Source organism: Plodia interpunctella, chromosome 25 (assembly GCF_027563975.2).
Source record: "Plodia interpunctella isolate USDA-ARS_2022_Savannah chromosome 25, ilPloInte3.2, whole genome shotgun sequence".
Classification (NCBI taxonomy): domain Eukaryota; kingdom Metazoa; phylum Arthropoda; class Insecta; order Lepidoptera; family Pyralidae; genus Plodia; species Plodia interpunctella.
In genome coordinates this window covers 5,997,102-6,022,068 of record NC_071318.1, presented here as the reverse complement: position 1 = coordinate 6,022,068, position 24,967 = coordinate 5,997,102, and the positions used below count along the sequence as shown (strand labels likewise).

Genomic DNA, 24,967 nt, shown 5'->3' with positions numbered 1-24,967 from the left:
TTGGGCTTTGTATTTTCTCCCCTGCTCCCATTTTATGTATTACTAAAACGCAGTTCCCTTTTTAAACAAAAATGTTCCCAAATCGCGTCAATATCGATCCACCATTTTTTACCGTTTTGGTTCTTGTTATGACAACAGCAACCTTGATTTACAGATCAGTTATAAGAATCTATCAAACTAGTTTCGCAATACCGAAATGGTAAAAAAATTGCGTTACGATCAAGATTTAACTGCGATCCAGCTGAAATTATTAGCGCACGGAGTATACTACCACGTCAATTCGTCCATCGCTGACAAATACAAGCGCAAAAAAAAAACTGTTCAAAATCAGAGGACCCAGATTTGGAATAACCCGGATGGTCCCAAGAAAAAGACTCATAATTTTTTCAATCATCGACTTGCACACTAGGTTTGCGTGCCACATCTAGATTCTATACATATAAAATGTACATCGTGAACATACGTATACGAAAATCACTGCAGTGTGTATCTCTAACGATGCCCTATCAGCTTACAATATTCATTACAAATTACACATAATAACTACCAGTCCATGCATAAGGACTGCAGATAACACATCGATAATATTGTTTATATTGACCCTGTATTCGACCCCACGATAATACATCTCGGAATTTCGTTATTTGACGGCGTGCACGCAAAATAGTGAGACGATTTGAATCATGGATTTATGATTGTGACCAGGAAGATGGATTGGTGTGTTATATTTGTGGTTTTGTGTTGTACCAGCGTCGGTTATGTGTCTGGAAGTAAGTTGTAATTTTAACCATAGATAAAATAGATCGTGGATTGGAGTGAAATAAAAAAAATACTTTCATATAATTGTATTTGATTGTGGAGCTCCGCCAAACATAGCTCTGTAATATGTAATCTATCAAGTAGGATAAAAATAAAAAATGTAAGTTTTTATATATAATTACTTAATTTTAGATTGCTTTTCTATTTATCTGTGATTGGGTGGAGCTGTGCGAGACATCGTCTTTGTCATGTCCAAAAAGTTCCTCTTCCTTCAAAGGGCGAGGAGGAGGCTATCGCCATTTATCGGCCAAAAAACAGTAATATAATTTTGACTACCATTTCGACCCGCAAAATCTTTATCTTATTTTTTTTTTAAAGTATATCTACAGTCCATATCCTGATATGAATATTGTAGATCTCATCAATATATTGAATCTTGGTGATAAAAATATTTGTTTCTATACGAGAAAGTATTTTACTCCCAGAATAAAATTTTTGCCGAAATGTTAATAATTAAACTAGATACATTAAGGTGGATTATTGGTTAGTGTCAAAAGTTATCGTAGATTTGATCATAACTAGGTACTTTAAAATTATAGAACTGATAAACAAAACATGGTATTGTTTGTGTTCCAAGTCAAAACGTATTAATACTGAGGGTAGATGGAAACACTAATAAAATGATAGATTATGAAAATATGCACAATTCAGTTTGGATTTTTGTTTTGACTAGTTTGAGGGCCCAAGTAAAGGGTAATTATATATGTCCTAAAAGAAACAAAAATCCTTGCCTTTAGAGTTTAAGAAAGTTAAAACAAAAACTTGAAGAAACATTTTTTCGTTTCTGGGCACATTTGCAAATCAAGTCTATTTATTTGCGAATGTTAACTAAATCAGTTTAACGCAACGTTGCGCACAGGGCTGACCCTTTAAAGACGAGGGTTTGATATAGAGAATATCCTGGAACTTGTGTTATTTTTTTACTTGGGGCAGAAACTTGCCCCCTTTAAGGGGCGCCGCCATCCCTTGCTACTTAAATCAAGTCAACCACACGTCAATTTATTTTTTTATGATATGAGAAAACTCTGGATATTTTAAATGTTGTCAAAATGCATTTGTGATATGTATTGTGACATGTACAAATAACAAAAAAAATCGCATATCACGTTTATCTTCCGCATGGATCTCGACGTTTGCAATGATACCTACCGCATCGAATAACACTTACACACAGCTTTCATGGGAAAAAATGGCACTCTCCATAACATTGACCCTACTTGAGAATTCTTTAAGACATTACGTTCCTAAGTCGCCTCATACCACATCCAAGGCAGGATATTTATTGAAATCCGTCCAGCTCAAAGACGTTTTCCTTATGGTTCGAACATAAACCGTTACGTTTTTCAAATCTTTGTTAAGACTTAAGCGCCCCCTTAAATTTCCTCCCAGGGCAGTTAGACAACTGCTTTCAGTCCTAGATCAGGGACTAAAGAATATAATGAAGTATAGGTACATACTGGTCAAATTTTGCAATATAATATAGCACGACGATCCTTGTAATGTGGGTGTTTATAGATACCTACATATTAAAATTTGATAATTACAATAATTATACTTAGTTACTGAAAATTGTATCATATGTGAACACTTGTTTCCGTTTGGAAACAAGTGTTCATATGATACCATTTCGATTCCCTTTCACAAAACACGCAGTTGATAGTGTAAAAGTATGTTTCATCATTAGGTACTTACTTACATAATAATATGAAATCTATACTATTATTATAAAGAGGTAAACGTTTGAGGCGGGTAATCTCCGAAACTACCGGACCGATTTAAGAATGGTTTTCGCCGTTAGAAAGGTACATTATCCAAGATTGCTATAGGCTATATTTTATCTCAAATTTCCACGGGAGCGAAGCCCCGGGCAACATCTAGTAGGTATATAAATCTATACATACCTAAGTAGGTACTTATTTCTTGAATTCGGCTAAGTACTTTATAGCAAAAGCAAGGATATGAAACATGTCTGTTGGTAAACGTTAGTTGTTAATTAGCTATTGGTATAAATAAATTGACCGTAATTTTAAACGGATGTTGTCTTGTAATAAATTGATCAGTTTAATCAGTATAATGTAAATAATTCTATAATAAGGTTGCGTGTGCACATAATTAGGTATCTAAATAAGTTATCTGAATATTTAAATGATTCATCGTCATAAAATTCATGAGAAAAGTTTTTATCTTTGCAAAAAGCTGCGAGAAGTATTTATTTATTTTGTGATAACAACGCTCTCGTAATGTATAATGACCACAATCTTTGCTGAGTTTTCCTGCTATTTTATCTATTATTGATCATAATATTTTCTTATATCAATGTACTTGTGACCAGACTACGCAAGTGTTATAAAACTTTGTTTTGGAAAATGTGTAGCGTTGACGTACCTACTATGGAATATCTTTATACTCGGAGCACAGACTCGGAGCATGTATTTAATAAGTACTTCGTTCGTTCTTCGTTGTACGGAGTACTCCATGACTTGGAGTAGATACCTACCTACTAATTCCATGATCTTTCTAGACTCAGATAAGTGTCAACTTTGACAGTGACAGCTGACAGCCGACCGGCACATACAATTTTGTTTGTAAACAAATAAATACCACCTAGTACCTACCTACCCAACCCAACCCAAAAACCAAAAACAAATTAAGAAAACTTTGCAGTACATACCTACTTTAAATTAAACATTTTGCTTACAGATTCGCTAAAAGACCCTTATATCTGTGGACAACCGTCGTGCGCACGTAAGTTTTTCTATCTAATAATTTAATAAGTTATTTTTCTACTTAAATAACCTTATTGATTGCCATGATTATTAAGGATTGACACCTCATCATTCTCAAACCATACCATTTTTGATGGGGTACAATTTTATGTAGCTGTATAAACATACATTTTTTTACGATTAAATAAAATATACCTTATAATCATGCGCGATAATATCCACACTGCCGGAGTACTAGCCTAAAGGACGCATATGGAGTATGAGCCATGTCCCAACACATAGGCCCCATAAGTATCGATATTATACTCAGATGGAACATTTGAAAATCCTAATTCCCTTTGAAAAATCCTGAGGTTTTTTGCATCATGAGAATTTTCATTCATACGTAGTACGTAGGCAATTTACAATTATTAAATAAACAGTTCATTATTATGTTTCTCCTCTTTTGGAATTCACGGCACTAAGTCCGGTTCTTTGAGTGTGGGAATATGGATCCAATATGTAGAGGCCCTTTGAAGAGTTTTGATGTTATTTATTATTAGTATCTAGGGTTTCACGGGCCATAGCCCGGTCCTCTGAGACATGCATGGGGACATGGGTCCAACATGTAGATGTTTGATCTAGAATAGTTTGGGGCACGATCCAAAGCATGGTGTATTATTTTTCTAAGAATCTGTCGAAGCTCAACTTCATTATTGCAAACACATCTTTAAGTTCTTGAGATCTCAGGATTTTTGATGATCTCAGGACCCGTACATAATTAAATGGTTTCAAATAATTTTCAATGTTACAGCTTCACAAAAATTCAAATATCTGCCGGACGTGATCTATCACTACGAATACAAAGTGAATGTGGAAACTTATTTCAATGGATCCAGCAACAATCGCTCCACCCTTGACATTAAGGCAGCCGTAAGTTATCTCTCACATGTTCTCTTATCTCTAATGCAACTGTGAGCACTCGAAGATGTATTTAATTTACATCTATACTTCCATATCCATATTAATTATCAATACTAATATTATAAAGATGCAAGTTTATTTGTTAGACAAATTACAACTTTTGAAGCTGAACCGATTTTCATGAAACATGGCTGAGAATACTCGGGATAAAATTATCTATGACAGGAAAAAACCTAAACGAAAATCGGTTCATCGATTTGGGAGCTACGATGCCACAGACAGATACACAGACAGACACGTTAAACTTATAACACCTCTCTTTTAGCGTCGGGGGTTTAAAAATAATGAAAATTAAATGAATTATGGCTGGCCCCTAAAAATCTTTTCACACCCTTATTGAAGAACTCCGTGTTGTAGTCTCTGGATAAAACCATGGCGGAGAGCTCATTCCATAACCTCAGATTATGAGGGAGGAATTTGATGATTTATCTGCTAATTTGTATAATGAAGAAGACAACTCCATCACTCTAATAATATTGCTCATGAAATTGTTGAGTATTACATTCTACTAGTAGAATGTACCTAGTTACATTGCACCTAATTTATCTATCACTTCATTTTCATGTTTCAGGCGAAACTCCAATTTGTGAGTCCCTGTGAAGGACTCCTTCAAGTGAATGATGTCACGCTCATTGATCAAGATGAGAACTACCCTGTTGAGAGAGCTGAAAACTTCATACATGCCATCTCACTCTACGACCTCAGGTATGTTTGTCTTTTATTTTTCAATTTTTTCTCTCTTTTTCAATGTCCTATCACCAAATTAAAATAATCAGAAATTTGTTTCATTTTAATGAGAGAATTTGTTGCCAATATTTTTTATTATCTTTTTATTTTAAATCTACAACGATTGGGCGTATTTTCCGCCGACAATCTGGCAATTTTTGTCGGTAACACGAGCTGCTTTACCGACAATACTAAAATGTTATTCGTCGTCGAAATCATTGTGTCAGCACGTGAATGTAACTTTGTTGATGTTCTTATGTAGTTATGGCCACCTATGTGATTGTTTTTGATGAGTAATTGCAATTGGTTAGTTAGCACGGTGGAATGTAGCGGTAGACGTATCTGGTTGTGTCATACAGTTTCGTGCGAAACGGGCATGGAGCTTTACCATAGTTCGGTAAGGTGGAACTCTTTAAAATAGATTTCTACTTTCTACATAGTATTTATACCTTTTAATATTAGTCAATAATTCTTTTTCCGGAACATTCTATAATTTTCTTTTGCTCAGAGACCACCAGGAAAGAATGAGAGAAAGAATTTGTCATCCAAAGGTAACAAAGGTGTCATTTGATAACTTTTATACTTTGCCCAGGTTCGCATTCCACGATGGGGTCATATCTGAGATCTGTCCAGATGAGCGGGAGGAGGATTGGGTGCTCAACTTCAAACGTGCTATACTGTCGCTCCTTCAGAATACAATGACCAGATTCGACATCAACTTCAAAGGCACTGAGGTTAGTCTTCTTAATTTCTTGTCTCATTTGTATTCATTCTAACTATTATATTCGTCTAACGTCGTATAACATTTGTATTCGTCTAACTTTATATTCATTCTCTAGCGATCACTCGTGAAGTGGCGTCCTTATTTAAATATATTAAATTCAATTCGTTTATTTATATATACTGAACTGATATTACATGTTGCAGAGTCCCGTCGCATTACCTTATAATGAGGCGTGCAAATATTTAAAAGTTAAATACAATATTTTCCGCACGCAATCTACGTTACATACATATTATATTAATAATTTAAATCTATTATAATTTCAACAAAATAATTTATAAATAATAAAATAAAAATACGTTCAGGCATGTCAGTACAGCATAGTGTCAATTATCTTGGTGTCAATTGAATTAGTTCCGTTACTGAATAAATAATATAGTTTAGCATAATGATAAATCGCTATAGCTAGAAATATGGATTTATGTTTCAATGGAAAATATGGCATATTATTTGTGAATTTTAATGAATAAATAAATATATTAGGACAAATCACACAGATTGGGCTAGCCCCAAAGTAAGTTCGAGACTTGTGTTATGGGATACTAACTCAACGATACTATATTTTATAACAAATACATATATAAGACCCGGGCCAATCAGGAAAAGATAATTTTCCATCATGACCCGACCGGGGATCGAGCCCGGGACCTCTCGGTTCAGTGGCAAGAACCTTATCACTATACCTATACACCTTACCACCGAGGTCGTCAAATGAAATTTTAATAATTTTACAATTAAAAAGATCGATCTATCGATATATCCGATTATAGAAAGACATCCATGGAACCTGCAACGTGGAGTACAGCGTGCGCGCGCAGCAGAACACGAGCCTCATACTGGTGAAGACGAGGGACCTGGCGCTCTGCGCCAACAGATACAAATACACGTCTATACTGCAGACCGTGCGGTATGACTTCCAGAGCGTAAGTCTTTATTTGTTTATTTATTCATAAGTACACAAAACAGTAAGTTAGGTGCGTACATGCGCATAAAATATATGGAAATTACATAGAAAGTACACAAATAAACATATAAGTAAAAAGAGAAATACAATACAATAATAGCAATTTAATCTATTGTGACATTACGGCACTTCCATTTGAATGACATTTAGTAAAGTGCAAAAAATGTCGAGTAGTTTTGTTGATGAACAAAAAGCAGTTAAAAAATCGACATATCTTGTTACATGTTTATTTATACGGTAGACACGGTATTTATAGGTAGGTAAACGGGCATATTCGTAATTCTACCTATAGTTAAGTGGTTACCCTTACCACTAAAAAAGTAATAATGCCAGAAACGTCTATAATGTATGTGACTAGGTAGTCACATACATTATAGACGCTCATAACACAGGTGTATAGAGGTCTATACACCTGTGTTATGAGCTGTAGCGCTGAGGCAGAACTCATTTTCTTGCGGTATGATAGGAGCGCAGACAGTTACTAGCTAGCTACTACGGTGGAGCATCAGTGATGAGGTTGTGATATACAGTTACTTGTGAGGATGGGGCACGTTTCTGGGCAGTGGTGATTACTTATCTGGTTTCCCTGCATGCTTATTTGCCGTCATCCTAACATATTATAAAACAAAGTGCTCCACCGCTTCTGTCTGTCTGTTCACGGTAAACTGAACGGATTTCCTTTCGGTTTTCACCAATAGGTAGTGAGATTCATGAAAAAGGTTCAGGCGTATAATTAATTATGTTTTTTACCCGAGCGAAGCCGGGACAGGCCGCTAGTATATTATTTATTTTTATTTTATTTATTTTAACATGTTTAATGAGAACCATCAGCTTGCATTTTTTAAAAACTAGATATATATTAATGGGTTACAAGAAGCCAATTATTCTGCTGGTAATTATTATAAAGAAAATCATTTCAGAAATTCCAAACTTGGCCAGTGCTAAAATCTGAAAGCAAGTGCCTTATCACGGTAGACCACTACACGTATAAACGAGTGAACTGCCGCGAACGACACCTGTTCGAGCCGTTCTCGGGCAGGAACTCGGGAGCGATGACCACCGTCACGCAGGACCTGGTGCTGAAGGACGAATTCAACAAGACTGACGCTGAGATCATGGAGGCTCAGCCTATAAGTGAGTTTCTTTTGTTTGTTCTTTCTTTTGCACCCACATTGACATTGGTGATGATATAAATAAATGAATAGACAATACTCAAGAGCCCGTACCGAGTGAAAACTTGTGAGAAACATGAACTTCAAATCACAGAAACGGGCACCCAGTACCGCAGACAAATACTTGTGATCACAGGTACAAATTTTTGCACGCGCTTGGGATACGACTCTAGGTTCACCAGATAGCGGGCGGCGGTGATGATCACTCCGCCGCTGGGGTTGCGTCACTATATATTGTCTCTCAGTCAACTACAGAAGAATTTAAAGTAATTTTGTATGTCAAATATAAGAAATCGAAAAAGAGATGTCGCACTGTCATAAGACTTTGCACGCCAATAGTCAATTTGAGGATATTTTGCGCGGTGGGATAATACAATTCAAAAATTCTTTATTGCACCAATTAATTACATAGTCTACATAAGTACAAAAGTACATAGCATGACATTATTGTATAGATACATTGTGCAAAAGGCGGCCTATCGCTGTAAGCAATTTCTTCCAGACAACCTTTTGGGGAATTGCTACACGAGGAAATACAGTAATGGGGTCGGATTCAATTGACAATTGTAAAAATAGACTTAATATATAAATATACTTAACATAAATATCATAAACCTACATAAATATTAATACAATAAACTTACATACACACATTATATAAATATATATACCATCTACCACGCCACATGTACAACGCCACAGATGTAAAAAGCCGTCCAAACGCAACGAATAACAAAACCACACAAGTGATCCACGACATCTACGGATAGATGGCGCTACGGTCGACTCACCACAGAAGCTATAAAGCCTAGACCGCGCAGACAGTGCGTTTACGATTGGAAGCATATATACAACCTCCGACACGACACTGTATGACCCCGGCGCTGCGCTGGCGGCGGGGAGATCTTCCCTGCGGTTGCGGTCGACATAATCACCGACATAGCTCCCGCTACACTTATATTGCACATAATTATGTAAGCAACAAACAGAAGATAAAGAGAGACTGCAGTAGAGAATGGGAAATACAGAAACAACTAATTAAAGAGATAAATAATATGTCTTGACCTGAGATTTCAAGCTACTTTTGCGACGGAGTGAATAAATATAGTGCTTGTGCTTGTGTGTGCTTTTTCTTGGTAAATCCTTGGTTTTGGTTATATGGTGAAGGTAACGGTTCGGTATGGTAATGGTGGTGGTAATGTTGTGGTAGCCGCCACATACTCAGAGTTTGAGCACGCCCGATGGAGTAATGTATAAAGCATTCCAAAGACGAACAGCATGAATAAAGTGAACGAATTGGAAAAAGAAAACAGTGGAGCTGATTGGATTAATTAGACGATGGTTTTCAGCACTACGCAAAGAACGACCCTGAGTGTCGGTGCGAAATTTGAAGAGGTTTCCAAGGTAGCTGGGAGAGGTCCGGATGGGAGCCTCTCGACGTTGCTCAGTAGACTGAATCGGTGATAGCATACAGTTCTAGGTGGGCTAGTATTTGATCACTCTAGCGGTGCCTAGGTTGTGATATTAGTATGTTTGTTTCAGCTTGGAAGGTAATAGAGAAACGTTCGAATCTCTTACACTACCACACGCCGTATATTAAGACTGAGACGGGCAACCTCAAGCCAGCTAGGGATGTGCTCAAACTTTTGTGCTTGTAAGTATTTTATTCAATTTATATGTAAGTCACCTCTGTATTAAGATAGTCTCAGGTTCGAATTTTACTTGTGCCACATGTGGCACCCCTGTCTTTCTTATAGCCGAGCTAAATTATATAATCAATCAATCAATCAATTCATTTCATGACAAAACCTGCATATAGTGATATGTATTATATAGTTATATATATGCTTACATATTCTAAAACAGAGTCCTCTGCCGCGTATGTCTGTCTGTCCGTGATAAATTCAAAAACGGCGGCACGGATTTTCGTGCGGTATTCATCAAAAAATAGTGTGATTTCTGAGGAAGGTTTAGGTGTATATTATTACTCGAGCGAAGCCGGGACGGGCCGTTAGTATTATATATATATACTCATGAGTCCAACTGTATATAAATCAACTAATTAAATATATGGCTCGGCTATAAGAGACATGCAATACAGTATCACGTCTTTATATCTAACGGGGAAGGCAGAGCCAAGAGTTGCGAAAATCGAAGGTCACGTTTAGCTGTAAGGTGAGCGTATTAGTATAATTGAGATTAAATAATGATAGATCCATAACCTAGCTTATGAGAAGAATTTTTAGTTCATATCTCTTTCCTTTCGCAGTCTATTCAAATAGTTGGTCTATAATAAGCAAGTTTGAGAGTGTTCAAATTCAAATTCAAAATTCTTTATTCAATTTAGCACGATATACATCACATATTGACGTCAAATATGAAAAAGCTAGTTTCCACACATAGCGAGTTTAAACATCGACCAGACGAGCAACAAGTCGCTTACCCGGCAATGTTTTAGAGTGAAATCTCCGACATCGGAAGAGACGTCGGTGCTGGAGCGCATGGACAGCAGCTCGGCGGTGACGCTGTGGGGCGCGCTGGTGCGCGCGGCGCGCGCGCTGCACCGGCCCGCGCTCGCGCTGCTGCTGGCGCGCGCGCCGATCTGCGTCAGCGCCAGGTATGCGCCGTGTAGCGTTTCATCAATGTGACACATTTTTTTAAATAAAGAATCATATTTTTTTTTCAATTAAACATTTATAAAAATAACATTGCACCAGTACTAAACTTATTTATAAAATAGGATAATTAAATTGATCAATGTGTATGGTTATCAATTTAATAAACACTAATGAGAGCCCGCGGCGGTTTAAAAACGCTCGTGAAATTCACCCTTCCATTCCTCGCCACTCGAAGCGGTGGTGGTAAAATAGTTAAGACATACTCAGCCAGCTGCATGCTGTCTGTCGCCTGTGGATCAAAAGGTCCCCAGTTCGAATCCGACTAATGTCATATGAGTTTGTATACCAATCTGACTCATGTAATTTTCATAGACCTTTCATCTGTATACAAATACAACGGTTACAACATCGGTGACGACCTCGGTGGCGCAGTGGTAAAGTTCTTGCCACTGAACCGAGAGGTCCCGGGTTCGATCCCCGGTCGGGTCATGATGGAAAATGTTTTTTTTCTGATTGGCCCAGGTCTTAGATGTTTATCTATATATGTATTTGTTATAAAATATAGTATCGTTGAGTTAGTATCCCATAACACAAGTCTCGAACTTACTTTGGGGCTAGCTCAATCTGTGTGATTTGTCGTAATTTATTTATTTATCGGTTACAACAATAGGACGTCGATCAATCAAGAAGCCGATAAAACCCGGATCATCAAAATGTCCGATCGTCGTGATATTTTTAATGTTTTTTTTTTTTTTAACAGGAAACACATTCTCGACGCGTTACCGTACATAGCGAGCGCGGGATCAGTGGAGCTGATAAAGGACATGATTGTGAACAATGAAGTTGACGGGGAGACCAGACACGAGTGGCTCATGTCCATGGCTATGATACCCAGGTATGTATGGAGATGTCGCGGGCGTAGCGAGGTGCGGGCAGGGAGGGGGGCCCTGGAAGAGCGGGAATTGTAATTCTGAATTTCGTAATTTGTGACGACTTTGACTCACGTATCATATTTGCTTCGGAAATTCTGTTTCTCACGGTCTCTCGGTATATAACAAAATAAAACAGTTTTCCTAATTTTCTACCAAGTTAAGGTGATACCCATTTCCATTTACACAATTTTCCATTTAGTAGATTGTGACTACATTGTGTAATGAACAACTGTAATACTTTGCAATAAATTCCTTTATATAGTGTAGAATAATTTGGAAAGAGTTTTTAGTTTTAGCCAATAAACAAAAGAAATTGGTAAAATGTGATGGTGGCCTTAGTGCACAGGTTATGATAGATAGATAGATAGATAAACTCTTTATAGCACCATTCACAACGGAGTTACAAGTTACAACAAGATATTCAAACATAATGCAAAGGCGGACTTATCGCTAATGCAATTTCTTCCGGTCAACCTTTATCTAAGTTATGTCTTAATGTCTAGCAAAACTTGTTATTAAAAAAACATTATTTCTTATGTTGATTCTCTCTTTCTGATATATTTTTATATATATCATATATTTACGCGTGTTTTGCAAATAAAATATTTTTTATAAACCGAATATAAAAGTAAAAATTAACTTGAATTAACTATAGAACTTTCAAACTGGCAAATGCGGCAGTTTGTATTCAATATATAAATATATGTATATTTCATTATTGTTAATTATCGTATGTAGATAACTTACGCTGTACATACTTACATTGTTATATTACTGAGAGATGATATATAAATTTATATTTATAAAATGGCAAGCCCTTCTGGCATGATAGGGACCAATACTATTCGAATGAATTTCTTTTCTCATTTCTTCTCAGCAGTGGTCGTTCCGAAATGCTAGTAGTTTGTAGCTTTGGTAAATATCATTCAATTTAGAATTAGACGTGTAAAAGTGCCTGTGAAGGCCTAATTTCTGAATAAATGATTTAATTTTCGATTTTGATTTAGACACTTCATTGGAAACGTTATTTTTAGACCCAAAAAAGCGATGTTGGACAGCATGTTGGAGTTACTGCAGAAACAGAAGAACGACAAAGTTGTCAGTTTCACTGTATCGTCCATGGTGCACTCGTATTGTAGAAACAGCGGGAAATCGTGTAAGTACTTGGTATAGTATTGTCGAGTATGCTATTTGTCTGACACAGTTTGATTTTATTACTTTTCTTGGAATAAACGAATTTATATAAAAGACCTGAAAAAAAATATATAAATTTAAAAATTTTCAACATTATCAATATTACATATTTATTTAGTTATGTAAATATAAAACTAAGTATAAAGGTACTACTTATATAGAAATTTCTTCCAGCGAAAGGAAAATGAAAATTTCAAGTACATATCATACTCGAAACGGATAGGTGCTTTGAGATATTTTTATAGAATTTTATAGAAATTTTATTTTTTATATCTATTGTTGGAATATAGTTTATTATCAACACAGATAACGAATTTGCGATTTTGGAAATTTTTGTCTAACCTCCACTGAACCGATATACTTGGAATTTGGTATTACACCGTACATTTTATTCACTTGAACGATTTGTATGTCCTTGTTAACTAGTACGGCAGTGCAGCGAAGAAGAGACTCTGCAGAAGATTCTAGAAGAGTTCCAGAAAATCGTCAACGACATTGTGGCTAAAGGGCTTCTTAACATCGAAAGGCAAGATAGGGATAATGTAAGTAAATAATAAATAAATAAATATGTATTGACAAATCGCACAGATTGAGCTAGCCCCATAGTAAGTTCGAGACTTGTGTTATGGGATACTGACTCGACGATACTATATTTTAAAACATATACATCCATGAGCCAGGTCAATTTGAAAAAGTTCATTTTCCATGTTGACCTGACCGGGGTTCGAACCCGGGCCCCCTAGTGTAGCAGTCCGGCGTGTAGACCATTAGGCCACGGAGGTCGGCAATGTAATCTAAATAGAGTAGTTGCCATAGAGTCAAATCAGATCATATTTTCCATCTGTCAAAAGCAAAAAAAATACGAAGCTTGTATGACAGTGGGGATAAGTGACGTCACAAATCTTGGAGTCAAAAAGCGTTTTAATTGTACTTTAATGAGAACAAAAAATGTTAAATTTTGCTAAAAGTAGGATTAATCAATTAAAGTGACATTTGATTACCGTGTTTCGCTATGTGAATGCATTTATACATATTATTTTCAATACAGGCAACTGATCTATTTAACATTTATTTATCATACAAGGGATATCTAGGGGGTGTGTGGTCGATTGTCCATAAATTTCTCACATTTTTTCTCATAACATTTTTATTAGGCACATAACACTTATTTTACAAAAAAATTACAGCAGTCATCGAAATAATTCCGAAGCTTAAGTACTATTTGAATATTACATTGTATATTACGAGATACATTAACGCTGTAAAATATCGTGTGTTGAAAAATAATTTCGACTTTATTACAGCGCTCCGCTTCGCCTCGCGGAATTTTGCCCACTTGTATCATAACATTGTAACATTTTCTTCCAGCTGGTGATCGCCATAAAAGCGCTCGGTAACATGGGCTCCTTCAAGCAAGAGTTCGCAGACGTACTAATGAATATTATCGGCGATTCTTTGGTATCGATTCCCATTCGATTGGCCGCTATCGATGCTTTCAGGAGGACGCCTTGCTTTGAAACTAGGTAAATCATCTTTTAATCTAGTCTTTTCTCCTTTGCATAAACATGTGTCGATTTGTATACAAACTCAAAACTAAGTTAATTTTATTTTTCCTTGCCATTTAAACAAATCGTCACAATTTTGTCACAATTAGTTTTTTATTTACTCATAATATGTCACATTACATTTTAACTTATAAGAAAGAAACTTCTTTTGAAGTTAAGAATCTCCATATTGAAAAGCATGTGGATAGAAAAAAGCTGGACAATATTTTTTCTGTCCACATGCTTTTCAATATGGAGTTAAATTGTTAACCCAATACTTTTTAGATTACTACATTCGTAGTGCGAGATTGCATCCAATGTTGCGATGAGACGCAGACAACTGCTACGCTGTTATTATTTGCTTTGCCTCGCACTACGCACTAGGTCGTCTGTTTCTTAACTTCTTTATGTAACAATATGGCGAAAATTCATTATTTTTTTCTTTTTCTCTAGAGAATATTTCTTAGAAACATTCCGTGAAGACTACGTGCACGTTGAAATCCGTCTGGCTTCTTATTTACAAGTGATGAGGTGTCCCACACTCTCTATCATTAGGAAAATATTCCACGCACTGAGGAACGAACATGTCAATCAAGGTACGACCTTATTTCTTTGGGTAGTATAGTTCAATTTCATTTGAATTGCCTTTTCGACCTAGACACGAAGTTCAAATCAGTCTAACTTCGTACTTACCATTGATAAGATGTCCCACTCGCTGCATCGTTTGGAATATAATGTATGCACTGAGAAACGAACCTGTCAATCAAGATACACCCTTATGTATTTAGTAATAGAGTTTAATTTAATTTTAATTGTATTTTGCATCATGATACTATCTTATTGGTTTAATTTTTTTTGTTTCAATTCCGTTTTGCTTCGTACTTACAAGCCATGATGACAATGAATATACGGCCATATCTTTGGTGATAAATTATTTACACATACATGTCCATACACATTCATGTAATGTGGTTTATATTGAGAAACCACATGATACACTAATCAGCCCTTTGACTTTATATTATAAACGAAACAATAAAATTGTTAGGTACTTGTAATAAATGATGAGAAACATACCACATGGTAAGCACATTTTTTTCTCGAACAGTGGCAACATTCGTCTGGTCCCACCTTAACAACCTAGGTCAATCGTCCCTGCCTTCCCGTGTAGAGATACAAGGTCTTCTGTCAGGGAACACAATGCCGCAGTTGGAAGACAACCCTGATTTCAGGATGTTCAGTCGGAATTACGAGCAGAGTGTGTTCTTCGATCAGTATAACGCAGGTATGATGTTATTTTTTCTGATATTTTTTATATATAACACATGTCATATCATGTATTTACACTATTTTATTGTAGAACTGATTTATTTTAGTTGTTTCTCGGCTTATCCCGGCGAGAAACAGGTGTAAGCAGGTGTCCAGTGTGGTAGATCATAACTTTGGAACTTTTTGAAACATAATAAAGAATTATCTCAACGCAACCTCGCATGGCGACCTGCCATATTTCGTGTTGGTTCGGTACGAGTTTTTGCGCGTGCGAAATGCATAGTAATTTATTATTTTTCAGTTAATTTTTTTTATCATAGTTACATATTATGTAACCCACATGTGTATATATATACACATTTATATATACAATATACGTGACCCACTGCCTCTATTCACACAATTACTTGCACATTATAAAGAATATTAAATAGTATTCTTAATCATAATGTCATATAAGCCTTGTGTAACAATTGTTGAGCATACACGCATTTCCAAAACTTAATTAAAATGAAAATACTCTTCAATCATATTTTTATGATAATTCCAGGTGGGAATTACGAAGCAAACGTAATATTTTCGCCCGACTCATACATACCGCGGTCCGTGTCACTTAATTTGACTGTAGATATGTTTGGAGAGTCGATCAACATTTTTGAGGTACGTAAAATTTTTATGGTTTCAAAAAAAAAACATGGTTTTTGAATTTTTTAATTTCTGAATGTTAATCCACGAGAAATAGATATCTGTACAGATATCGCACCCATTTAATCGTGTTATAAGCTTTTATTTAACCTGCAACGAATGTATATATCGAGAATATATATTAAAGAGTTTATGTTCTGCTGGAATCTTGCAACTCAGTTTTGCAATAGACCACCTTATACCTTTGGAAATTTTGTAAACACGTTTGATTTTGATGACAATGCTGCACTGAGTGTCCGACTCGATGTTGCATTGAGTGTACACTGAGGAAACTCGTCAACGGTTTACTACACGGTCCTGATGTTTTCTGTCACGCGATGGCTTCAGTAACCAAGATCAACAACCTAACAACAATAAAAAGCTTGTGTCAAAAATTTTTTTTTTTTTTTTGTAAAATACAAATTTTTAGTATTATTAAAAATTGAGTAAAAATTTGGTCATAAGGAAAGAAGTTGTAAAAATTGTTTCACTATACTTGTATGTGAATTAGATGTAACTTGAAGATAAAAAATAAATAATCTAATTTTCATAGATGAAAGCCCGCGGCGAAGGCTTTGAAAGATACTTCGAAGCATTCTTTGGCAACAACGGACCCCTAAGCAAATCAAAAATACACGAGCACGTTGACAAACTCCGCTTTTTCCGTTCCGCCAACGACGCAGACGACGTGCGGGGTAAAATCGACGACTTGAACTACAAAAACGAAGCTCTTAAGCACCGTTTTCCTATGGCAGAGTTGGGGATTAAGGTTTTCGGGAATGAAATCTCGTTTTGGAGTGCTGAAGGAGACGATGAGATAAGGAAGTCTTTGGAACGGTTGAATCCGCAGTTGAGAGTATTAGAAATTTTATCCGGAAAGGTTAGTGACCTTTTCTCGCTAGGTTTCTCGCGGTTTCTCACTTTTTTTTTCCGACCCGTGTTTTCCTATCCAACTACTAACTATTCGTCAGTTCAATCAGTCAGTTCAATTATTTATTTATTATATTTTGGTGCAAAAACCAGACAAATATACTTAATTTTCTTCGTACGAAAAATCAACGTGAACGAAACCACGGACCAAAATAGTGTAATTATATTATAACTGAATTATTTTCCATCAGGAAATTTCCTACGACAAAGCGTCCCTATTCCTGGACACGACATTTTCCGTGCCAACCGGTTGTGGGCTGCCGTTAAATATGAATCTCATGGGAACTAGTTACGTCAATACTAAAATGTCTGGTACTGTCAACGATAAATATAAGCAATCGGGACATTTGGACTTTGAAGGGAAGATCAGACCCAGGTGAGGCATAATGTTAGGACTATCTTTCTGTATATGACGACCTCGATGGCGCAGTGGTAAAGTGCTTGCCTCTGAACCGAGAGGTCCCGGGTTCGATCCCCGGTCGGGTCATGATGGAAAATGATCTTTTTCTGATTGGCCCGGGTCTTGGATGTTTATCTATATATGTATTTGTTATAAAATATAGTATCGTTGAGTTAGTATCCCATAACACAAGTCTCGAACTTACTTTGGGGCTAGCTCAATCTGTGTGATTTGGCCGTATTTAAGAAATCTGATTTTTTTTTATTCTTTTTTTTTTGGTTATCGATGAATAACGAAAAATGAGACTAGTAAATAATATCCTGCCTACATTAAACCAGCTGATCAGACGACGTCATGACGTAGTAGTCACCACGCCCGTCCGCTCCTAGATTCGATTCCCAGCGCAGATAAATATTTATACTTGTGATCGCATACGTTTGTCTGTTGTTCTGTTTTATCCTTGTTTCTGTGTTTGTGCTATGTATGATATATATTTATATGTTTTTATAATAGTAATCCAAATATACGTATCTGTATACATGCGTCGAGTATATAATATTTTTATATAAGTGAACATAAATAGACATTAGCATAATATGTATGTTTAGAGCTGAGAAAGAGCAGAGCCTCCGGGCACAGGCATATAATCGCTTAAACAACTATTTTATATGAAACAAAAAAAAAAAAACAAATCTTTCAAAAATTTTATTTTAGCCTAAGTAAAAATAAATTAAAAAAAAAAATATTTACCCTCAGTATCGCAGTAAACATAGCAGCGACGATGGGAGTCGTGGCCGGTGGCTTAGCTTCCAGTGGTATACGTCTCAACTCTCGCCTTTACACCGCGACTGATGTCGAGGCGAAGCTGGAGTTGAGGGGACTCGGGAAAGTGAGATTGGACTTGTCCTTGCCTACTGATAAACAGGAGATCTTTGCTGCTAAGTGAGTTTCGACTTTATTTGCTTAGTTTAAGATTCAATTTTGATTGGACCTGTCGTTTGCCTATTGATAAACAGGAGATATTTTGCTGTTAAGTGAGTTTCGACTTTATTTGCTTAGTTTAAGATTCAATTTTGATTGGACCTGTCGTTTGCCTATTGATAAACTGGAGATATTTGCTGTTAAGTGAGTTTCAACTTTATTTGCATTATTTAAGATTCAATTTCAGCATAACGGTTTTAAATAGAAAACATTGTTTAACTGATTTTGAGTATATATCGTGTTGCGAGGTACCTTGAGCCATTATTACCTGAAGTGATTACGCTAAGGGTGTGACCCTAGTAGACGAAAATTGCCTTAAGTTTACATTTGTTAATTATAAAACATACTAAATTTTGTTGGCAATTTCGTACGCGAGTATATTTTCGTTATCCCGTTTCAGAAAATCTCTTTCCTCCCAAGCAACCTTCCTACCAAATTTCCATCTTCGATGCCTAGTGATTTCGGCTTCGCGTTGCCTGTTGGATGTTACTTAACTGGCAATAACTTAACTGTTAACTGTTACTGGACTACAACTATACTATTTGCTAAACTAAAATTATTTTTGTTTGTTTTTCAAATAAATAAATATCGTAGGTCCGAACTGATAATCCTGCACGGGGATCAAGAGCTCCAACAACAAGGGCTGAATAAGAACAGAATCGAACAGAACACATGCAGTTGGAGTACCTTTGACAAGGCTATAGGGATCAAAGTGTGCGCTTCTTACCAGGTGAGAAATATATACATATGCAAAATACTAGCTTTTGCCCGTGGCTACGCCCGCGTGAATATTTCATGTATTTTCAAGGATTCATGCAACCTCGATTGAGAAATATATACATATGCAAAATACTAGCTTTTGCCCGTGACTACGCCCGCGTGAATATTTCATGTATTTTCAAGGATTCATGCAACCTCGATTTCACCCCTTTAGAGATTGAATTTCCAAAAATCCTTTCTTAGCGAATATCTTCTAGTACACATATATTTTGTGCAAAATGTTATCGTTATTGATTTTAGTAGTTTTCGAGATTTCGTAACGTGTGATTGACTTTCGCTTTTGTATATATTTCATAAATAAAAGCCATTATTTAGCTAACCGTAAAATGTAAAAAAGCGGTCCCTGGACTCCGACCGTCAATGGCTAACGAAGAAACCCTGAAAACGCCCAAGTGAGAAAAGTTTTGCTAACTGTTAAAACAGGGTGTTACAAAATACGAATCTGTGTGATTTGTCCTTATATATTTATTTATATTTCAGTTCCCCGATATGACAAATATTCAAAACGCTCCATACTTTCTCATGAGCGGACCAGCTAAATACATAGTATCTTTGGAGAAAGCTGATCCTTCAGCAAAAACTTATGCCTTCCAATACCAGTGGGATAGGAATGAGACAGCCAATGTTATTGGTTTCTCTTTCGACACTCCTAACAGCAAGGTAAAAACAGCTTTATTATTGAGTCATGAGGTTCGATTTTGTAATTGTATTGGGTCATAGGAATTTGGATTAAAACATATCCCACCTTATTATTCGGGGATAAGGTTGAAATTGCTATAATGTCACCTGAGTGGGCGGGTCAAATATAGTTTCTGCTTGTTAGCTGATCCTTCAGTTATATTGTGTCAGATTTGTCAAGTAGCTGCATTTTTGTGAAATCATTGTCCTTTCTTATCATATTAACCAAAAATTAAGAATGGTTGAATTATTTCATTTGAGATCTTAATGAAGCGAACTGTAAAGAGAATATTCAATGACTGACACTTTTAAACATTCTAATTAAATGCAAAATGCCACAAAAAAACAATTGCACTAATTTCGAGAAAAAAACAATTAAATTCGATCCTAATTCTCTTAACAGGAAAAGCGAATGTTCAACGCGGCACTAACCCTCTCTAACACCACAAGTACGGCATTGCTGTCCATGCAATCGGCCAAAAGTACATTAAAAGCTAAAGCCTTATATCGAAATCTTCCACATGATAAGTCTGTAGAAGCTAGTTTGGATGTAGATGGAAGGAAACAGTTCGATACAGTCATGTCGCTGAAGAGACAGGAAATCAGTCATGGATTTGTATGGCTACCTCATGCGTATTGGGTGGTTGATAATGAAAGAGTTGCCGAGTTGTCGGGTAAGATAAATATCATATTTTATTGTTTTAATATAAATATATAGACGAACTCTTTATTATAGAAGAGACATGAGTCATTAGTCAATTAGTTCTTAGTCTTTAATTGGTGTAGAAATCGATGAGAAATTAAATTCTGCCCAGGCGTATCATGAGTTGGCTAATGTAACGATCCAGCGGCGACGCATATGAAAACAAAAATCTCTGCATATAATATATAATTTGTACTGCATATAATTTGTACTTTCATCGCATTTCATTTATATTGTGTAAACGTGAATGTACAGTAGACTGACATTATTCATATTCTAGTTAGATAAGCGAGAAACCACGCCTGTTATTTTTTTCCTACTATTAAAATAATCGAGAAACGTAAGCCTTATTTATGTATGATCAAAAATAATACCATAATACTTGTCTATATTTTTAAATATCTTATAAATAAATATTTTCACTGTATTTATTACTATACGTGTGTGACTCTTCGGAATAAATTAAATTCGATTCTATACGGCGCAATTTTTTCTTCTATAAATGAGGTACGAATAAAAAAATTAAACTTATAACCTCATGTTTTTAGGTTACTTCAAATTTAAGTCAAAAGGCGGAGTCACACAATGCGACATAGTAGCAGATTTCCAAACCAAACAATTAGCTTCTCACCTCTCCGGCTACTACACTATGAATGGACCAACCCACGGCACTAAGCTACAACTCGACTACCAGTTCTATAAGAATGCTAAACAGTCTGTCAAAATTGAGGGCGTATATTCTGAGAGGTCCATCGCGTATAGGCACGATCTTTACGGAGAGTTGTCTATGGAATTCTCGGCGTATCCCGTTTACAATTTTTATGCTGTGTTCAATGATTTGGTAAGTCAAAAAAAGTATTATTTATTCATTTAATACAATGATACAGTACTGACTTAAAACAAAATGTACTAAAAGTAAATAACCATTTGCATTTTAATATTTGTTTATTTGATAAAACTTTGTTGCATAGAAAAACACATAGAAACAAAATTTTGCAATGGTGATGACAACGACGTTCTTTTTTTTTCAGAATACACAGAACCACATAGATATAGGTCTTAACGTGAGCGCCTCTCGAGCGCAAAAAGACGACCCCGCTTTTGTGTTCTCATTCGTTCAGTTGGAGAAACTGAACGGAATGAAGTTGGACACACAACTGCTGCTCAAACGGCCTAAATTAATCGACTTGAAGTTGGCTTATGAACAGGTGAAAAATGTGGATTATTTTTACTATAGTTATTTATTGTACTCATTTCATTTGATAAGCATAGAACTTGAATAGCGTTGACTTAAATATAGGTGAGAAACATAGGTTGAAATTTCATTTTTACTAAAAGTATCTACTTATGTATATATAATATGACATATCAAATATATTCTGATAGCGTTGAAATTTGTGTTTTACAAATGTTGGATACGGGAAACCGGCCAATCACATCATTCAGCAGTTATCTAGCAGATAGTTTTATCTGTCAGATTACAGTATAATATTTTATCAGATAGAGGTGAAACAGTCATTAGTGCTCTTTTCGACGTTTTATTTTGTTATTTTGTCGACGTCAAATGACCAAAATCTTTTACAATGTAATTTCGCATGCTACATCTGGTGTTCTATAACTCAAAAATATATAGTTGTTACAATTTATTTGTCAATCCTATTCGTATATATCGGTTCGATATATTTAATTCAACAGATCGGATCCAAATACTCTGCACTGGCTTTACTAAACTTCAACCCGAAATCCAGGGAAATTATCCTGTCAGGCTATGTGTTCTGTCCGCCTGGAACTCAGTTATACGTGGACGGACAACTCAACATGACGTTACCCACGTTATACCCCGCTACGATCACTGCCAAGCTTATTGAGAAACAACCTAGTGAATATCAGGTGAGAAACTTTACATGTATCTGTTCTTCTCTAACCGTAACTGTGTTTGATATTAATGTGATAAAAAATAAATCGTTAAAGTGTGAAATGACTACGAGAAACGTATCAGAATAACAAAAGTTTCAAAACTTCTTGAGTTTACAAGGAATATTAATTATGAAGGTTAAAGAGATAGGAAACTATAGACGTAGTAATTTTCATTTTCGTCATGAAGAAAGTAACGCGTACTAGAAATTGTCAAGAAGAAACAGAACTCAACAAATTTTCTCAACAATATAACTTACTTGTTACTTGATAGGTGAAACATTTGTATAAAATAATTCTGTATCATGTGGCAACCTTTGTCTATAGTTTTCTCGATCTACGGCTTAAGGATTTTGTTTGTTTTAACGTGTTTATCTCTAGAATTATTGATGTTTCAGGTAAACGCAGCAGGCATATGGTTCACAGGCGTGGATTTCAACATCGACGCGTTGTACCAAGACCAGTCTAAAACCAACCTCGCGTCGCATCGTCTGAAGACCCTTATAAACAGCAGTCATTTTAAAGATATAGCTGTGGACGCGAGGTTTACTCAAGATAATAGACAAGTCACTTTTATTGGACAGGTAATATTATTCTCTCTCTAGTATTTTTTTATATGTAACTTTGGACATTAACAAATCATATCATTTATTTAGAAATTAGGCCTTCACACTTTCACTTTTTCACGTCATATTCTAAATTAAATGATATTTACCAAAGCTACAAAGTACTAGCATTTCGGAACGAACGCTGCTGAGAAGAAATGCCGAAAGAAACTCATTCAAACAGTGTTAGTCCCTATCATGCCAGAAGGGCTTACCGTTTTTAAAATATAGTAAATTTATGTATTCTTTTTTATCAATAATATAACAATGTAAGTACAGTACAGTACAGTGGTTGAGCTTCGCGATGGCTGACTCATGCGTCAACTCGTGAACGGGTGCTGCCGGGGGGAACTGGTCAGCTCGATCTTTTATTAAAAGTTTTTGTTTGTTCGATATATATATATATATATATATATATATATATATATATATATATATATATATATATATATCGGTAACGCATCGGTGACCCGTATCGGGTCGCCGGTGTCCATGTGCTGCGGTGTTTACTTACCATCAGGCAACTGGCATGCTTGCACACTATGAAAATAAACAAATTAAATGAGCAGATATTGTTAATAATTATTATTGTATATATATATCTTATATTGTTATAATGTAATGTTATTTATTTAAACTTTATTTACCAATATGGTACAAAGAGCGGATTTAATGCTAAAAGCATTATCTACCAGCGATGTTAATTTCCTACCAATATTTACAAATGTAATATTAATTAATCAAATGAAATCAAGTAGATAACTATCTATTAAAATCCTTTGGCGTGATATCGAATTGATAAAGAATACGCAATTGATAAAGAATTTATGGTAGCGCTAGTGTACAGGGAGTAACCGTAAAAACTACACTTCGTGTTCTTTACCAGGGCGAATACAATGATGACAAATACCGCACTCTGATCCGCTACATATTGCTCTCGAAGCAAAATTTCACCGCTTACGGGGAAGTGGACATCAGCGGCAAAGCCTACAGTGTGAGCCTTAATGCCGACTTGAATAACAATACTGATCTCACGATGGACGTCCATATTGACCAGTGAGTTTTCTTCACTACTTTTTTTTTATACTCATCATCATTATCATATCGAGTGTGTTATTGCTAACGCTGGTGTCAGATTTTATTCAAGTCGCCTAAAGTCATCTGACATGACTTTTACGACTACTTAACGCCATCTAGTGGCAGGTAGTCGCATACACGCTAGTGATTGTGATTAGTTTTAAATTGATTCGGGGAGGAATAAATAATATGGAAAAGCTCAAAATGGTACAGTTTTGCGTTCCGGATAGATACGTGAACAAGTCTCCACTGGCGCGCGCACTATGCGCTCTGAATTTAATCGCGAACAGGATAGACATCTACGTTCGAGACTTGTGTTATGGTATACTAACTCAACGATATTATATTGTATAACAAATACATATATAGATAAACATCCAACACCCGGGCCAATCAGAAAAATATTATTTTCCATCATGACCCGACCGGGGATCGAACCCGGGACCTCTCGGTTCATAAGCAAGCACTTTACCACTGCGCCACCGAGGTCGTCAAAAAAATAAA

General features: G+C 35.9%; 1 protein-coding gene across 1 annotated transcript in view; it reads left to right on the top strand.

The window, feature by feature from the left end:
- Nucleotides 1-532: 532 nt before the first annotated feature.
- Nucleotides 533-24,967, top strand: part of Apoltp (Apolipoprotein lipid transfer particle) — a 62,820-nt gene continuing 38,385 nt past the window's right edge. Inside the window, exons 1-27 of the mRNA XM_053764389.2 lie at nt 533-770; nt 3,520-3,564; nt 4,339-4,457; nt 5,080-5,213; nt 5,827-5,968; nt 6,789-6,941; nt 7,903-8,116; nt 9,697-9,808; nt 10,613-10,771; nt 11,533-11,667; nt 12,739-12,860; nt 13,325-13,440; nt 14,267-14,421; nt 14,896-15,038; nt 15,551-15,727; nt 16,262-16,371; nt 16,949-17,275; nt 17,517-17,701; nt 18,482-18,667; nt 19,301-19,436; nt 19,967-20,146; nt 20,568-20,838; nt 21,416-21,708; nt 21,899-22,075; nt 22,563-22,757; nt 23,180-23,365; nt 24,273-24,442. Of these exons, the coding sequence (XP_053620364.1) occupies nt 692-770; nt 3,520-3,564; nt 4,339-4,457; nt 5,080-5,213; nt 5,827-5,968; nt 6,789-6,941; nt 7,903-8,116; nt 9,697-9,808; nt 10,613-10,771; nt 11,533-11,667; nt 12,739-12,860; nt 13,325-13,440; nt 14,267-14,421; nt 14,896-15,038; nt 15,551-15,727; nt 16,262-16,371; nt 16,949-17,275; nt 17,517-17,701; nt 18,482-18,667; nt 19,301-19,436; nt 19,967-20,146; nt 20,568-20,838; nt 21,416-21,708; nt 21,899-22,075; nt 22,563-22,757; nt 23,180-23,365; nt 24,273-24,442 (4,421 nt within the window). The 5' untranslated portion in view covers nt 533-691. The remainder of the gene's footprint in view (nt 771-3,519; nt 3,565-4,338; nt 4,458-5,079; nt 5,214-5,826; nt 5,969-6,788; nt 6,942-7,902; nt 8,117-9,696; nt 9,809-10,612; nt 10,772-11,532; nt 11,668-12,738; nt 12,861-13,324; nt 13,441-14,266; nt 14,422-14,895; nt 15,039-15,550; nt 15,728-16,261; nt 16,372-16,948; nt 17,276-17,516; nt 17,702-18,481; nt 18,668-19,300; nt 19,437-19,966; nt 20,147-20,567; nt 20,839-21,415; nt 21,709-21,898; nt 22,076-22,562; nt 22,758-23,179; nt 23,366-24,272; nt 24,443-24,967) is intronic.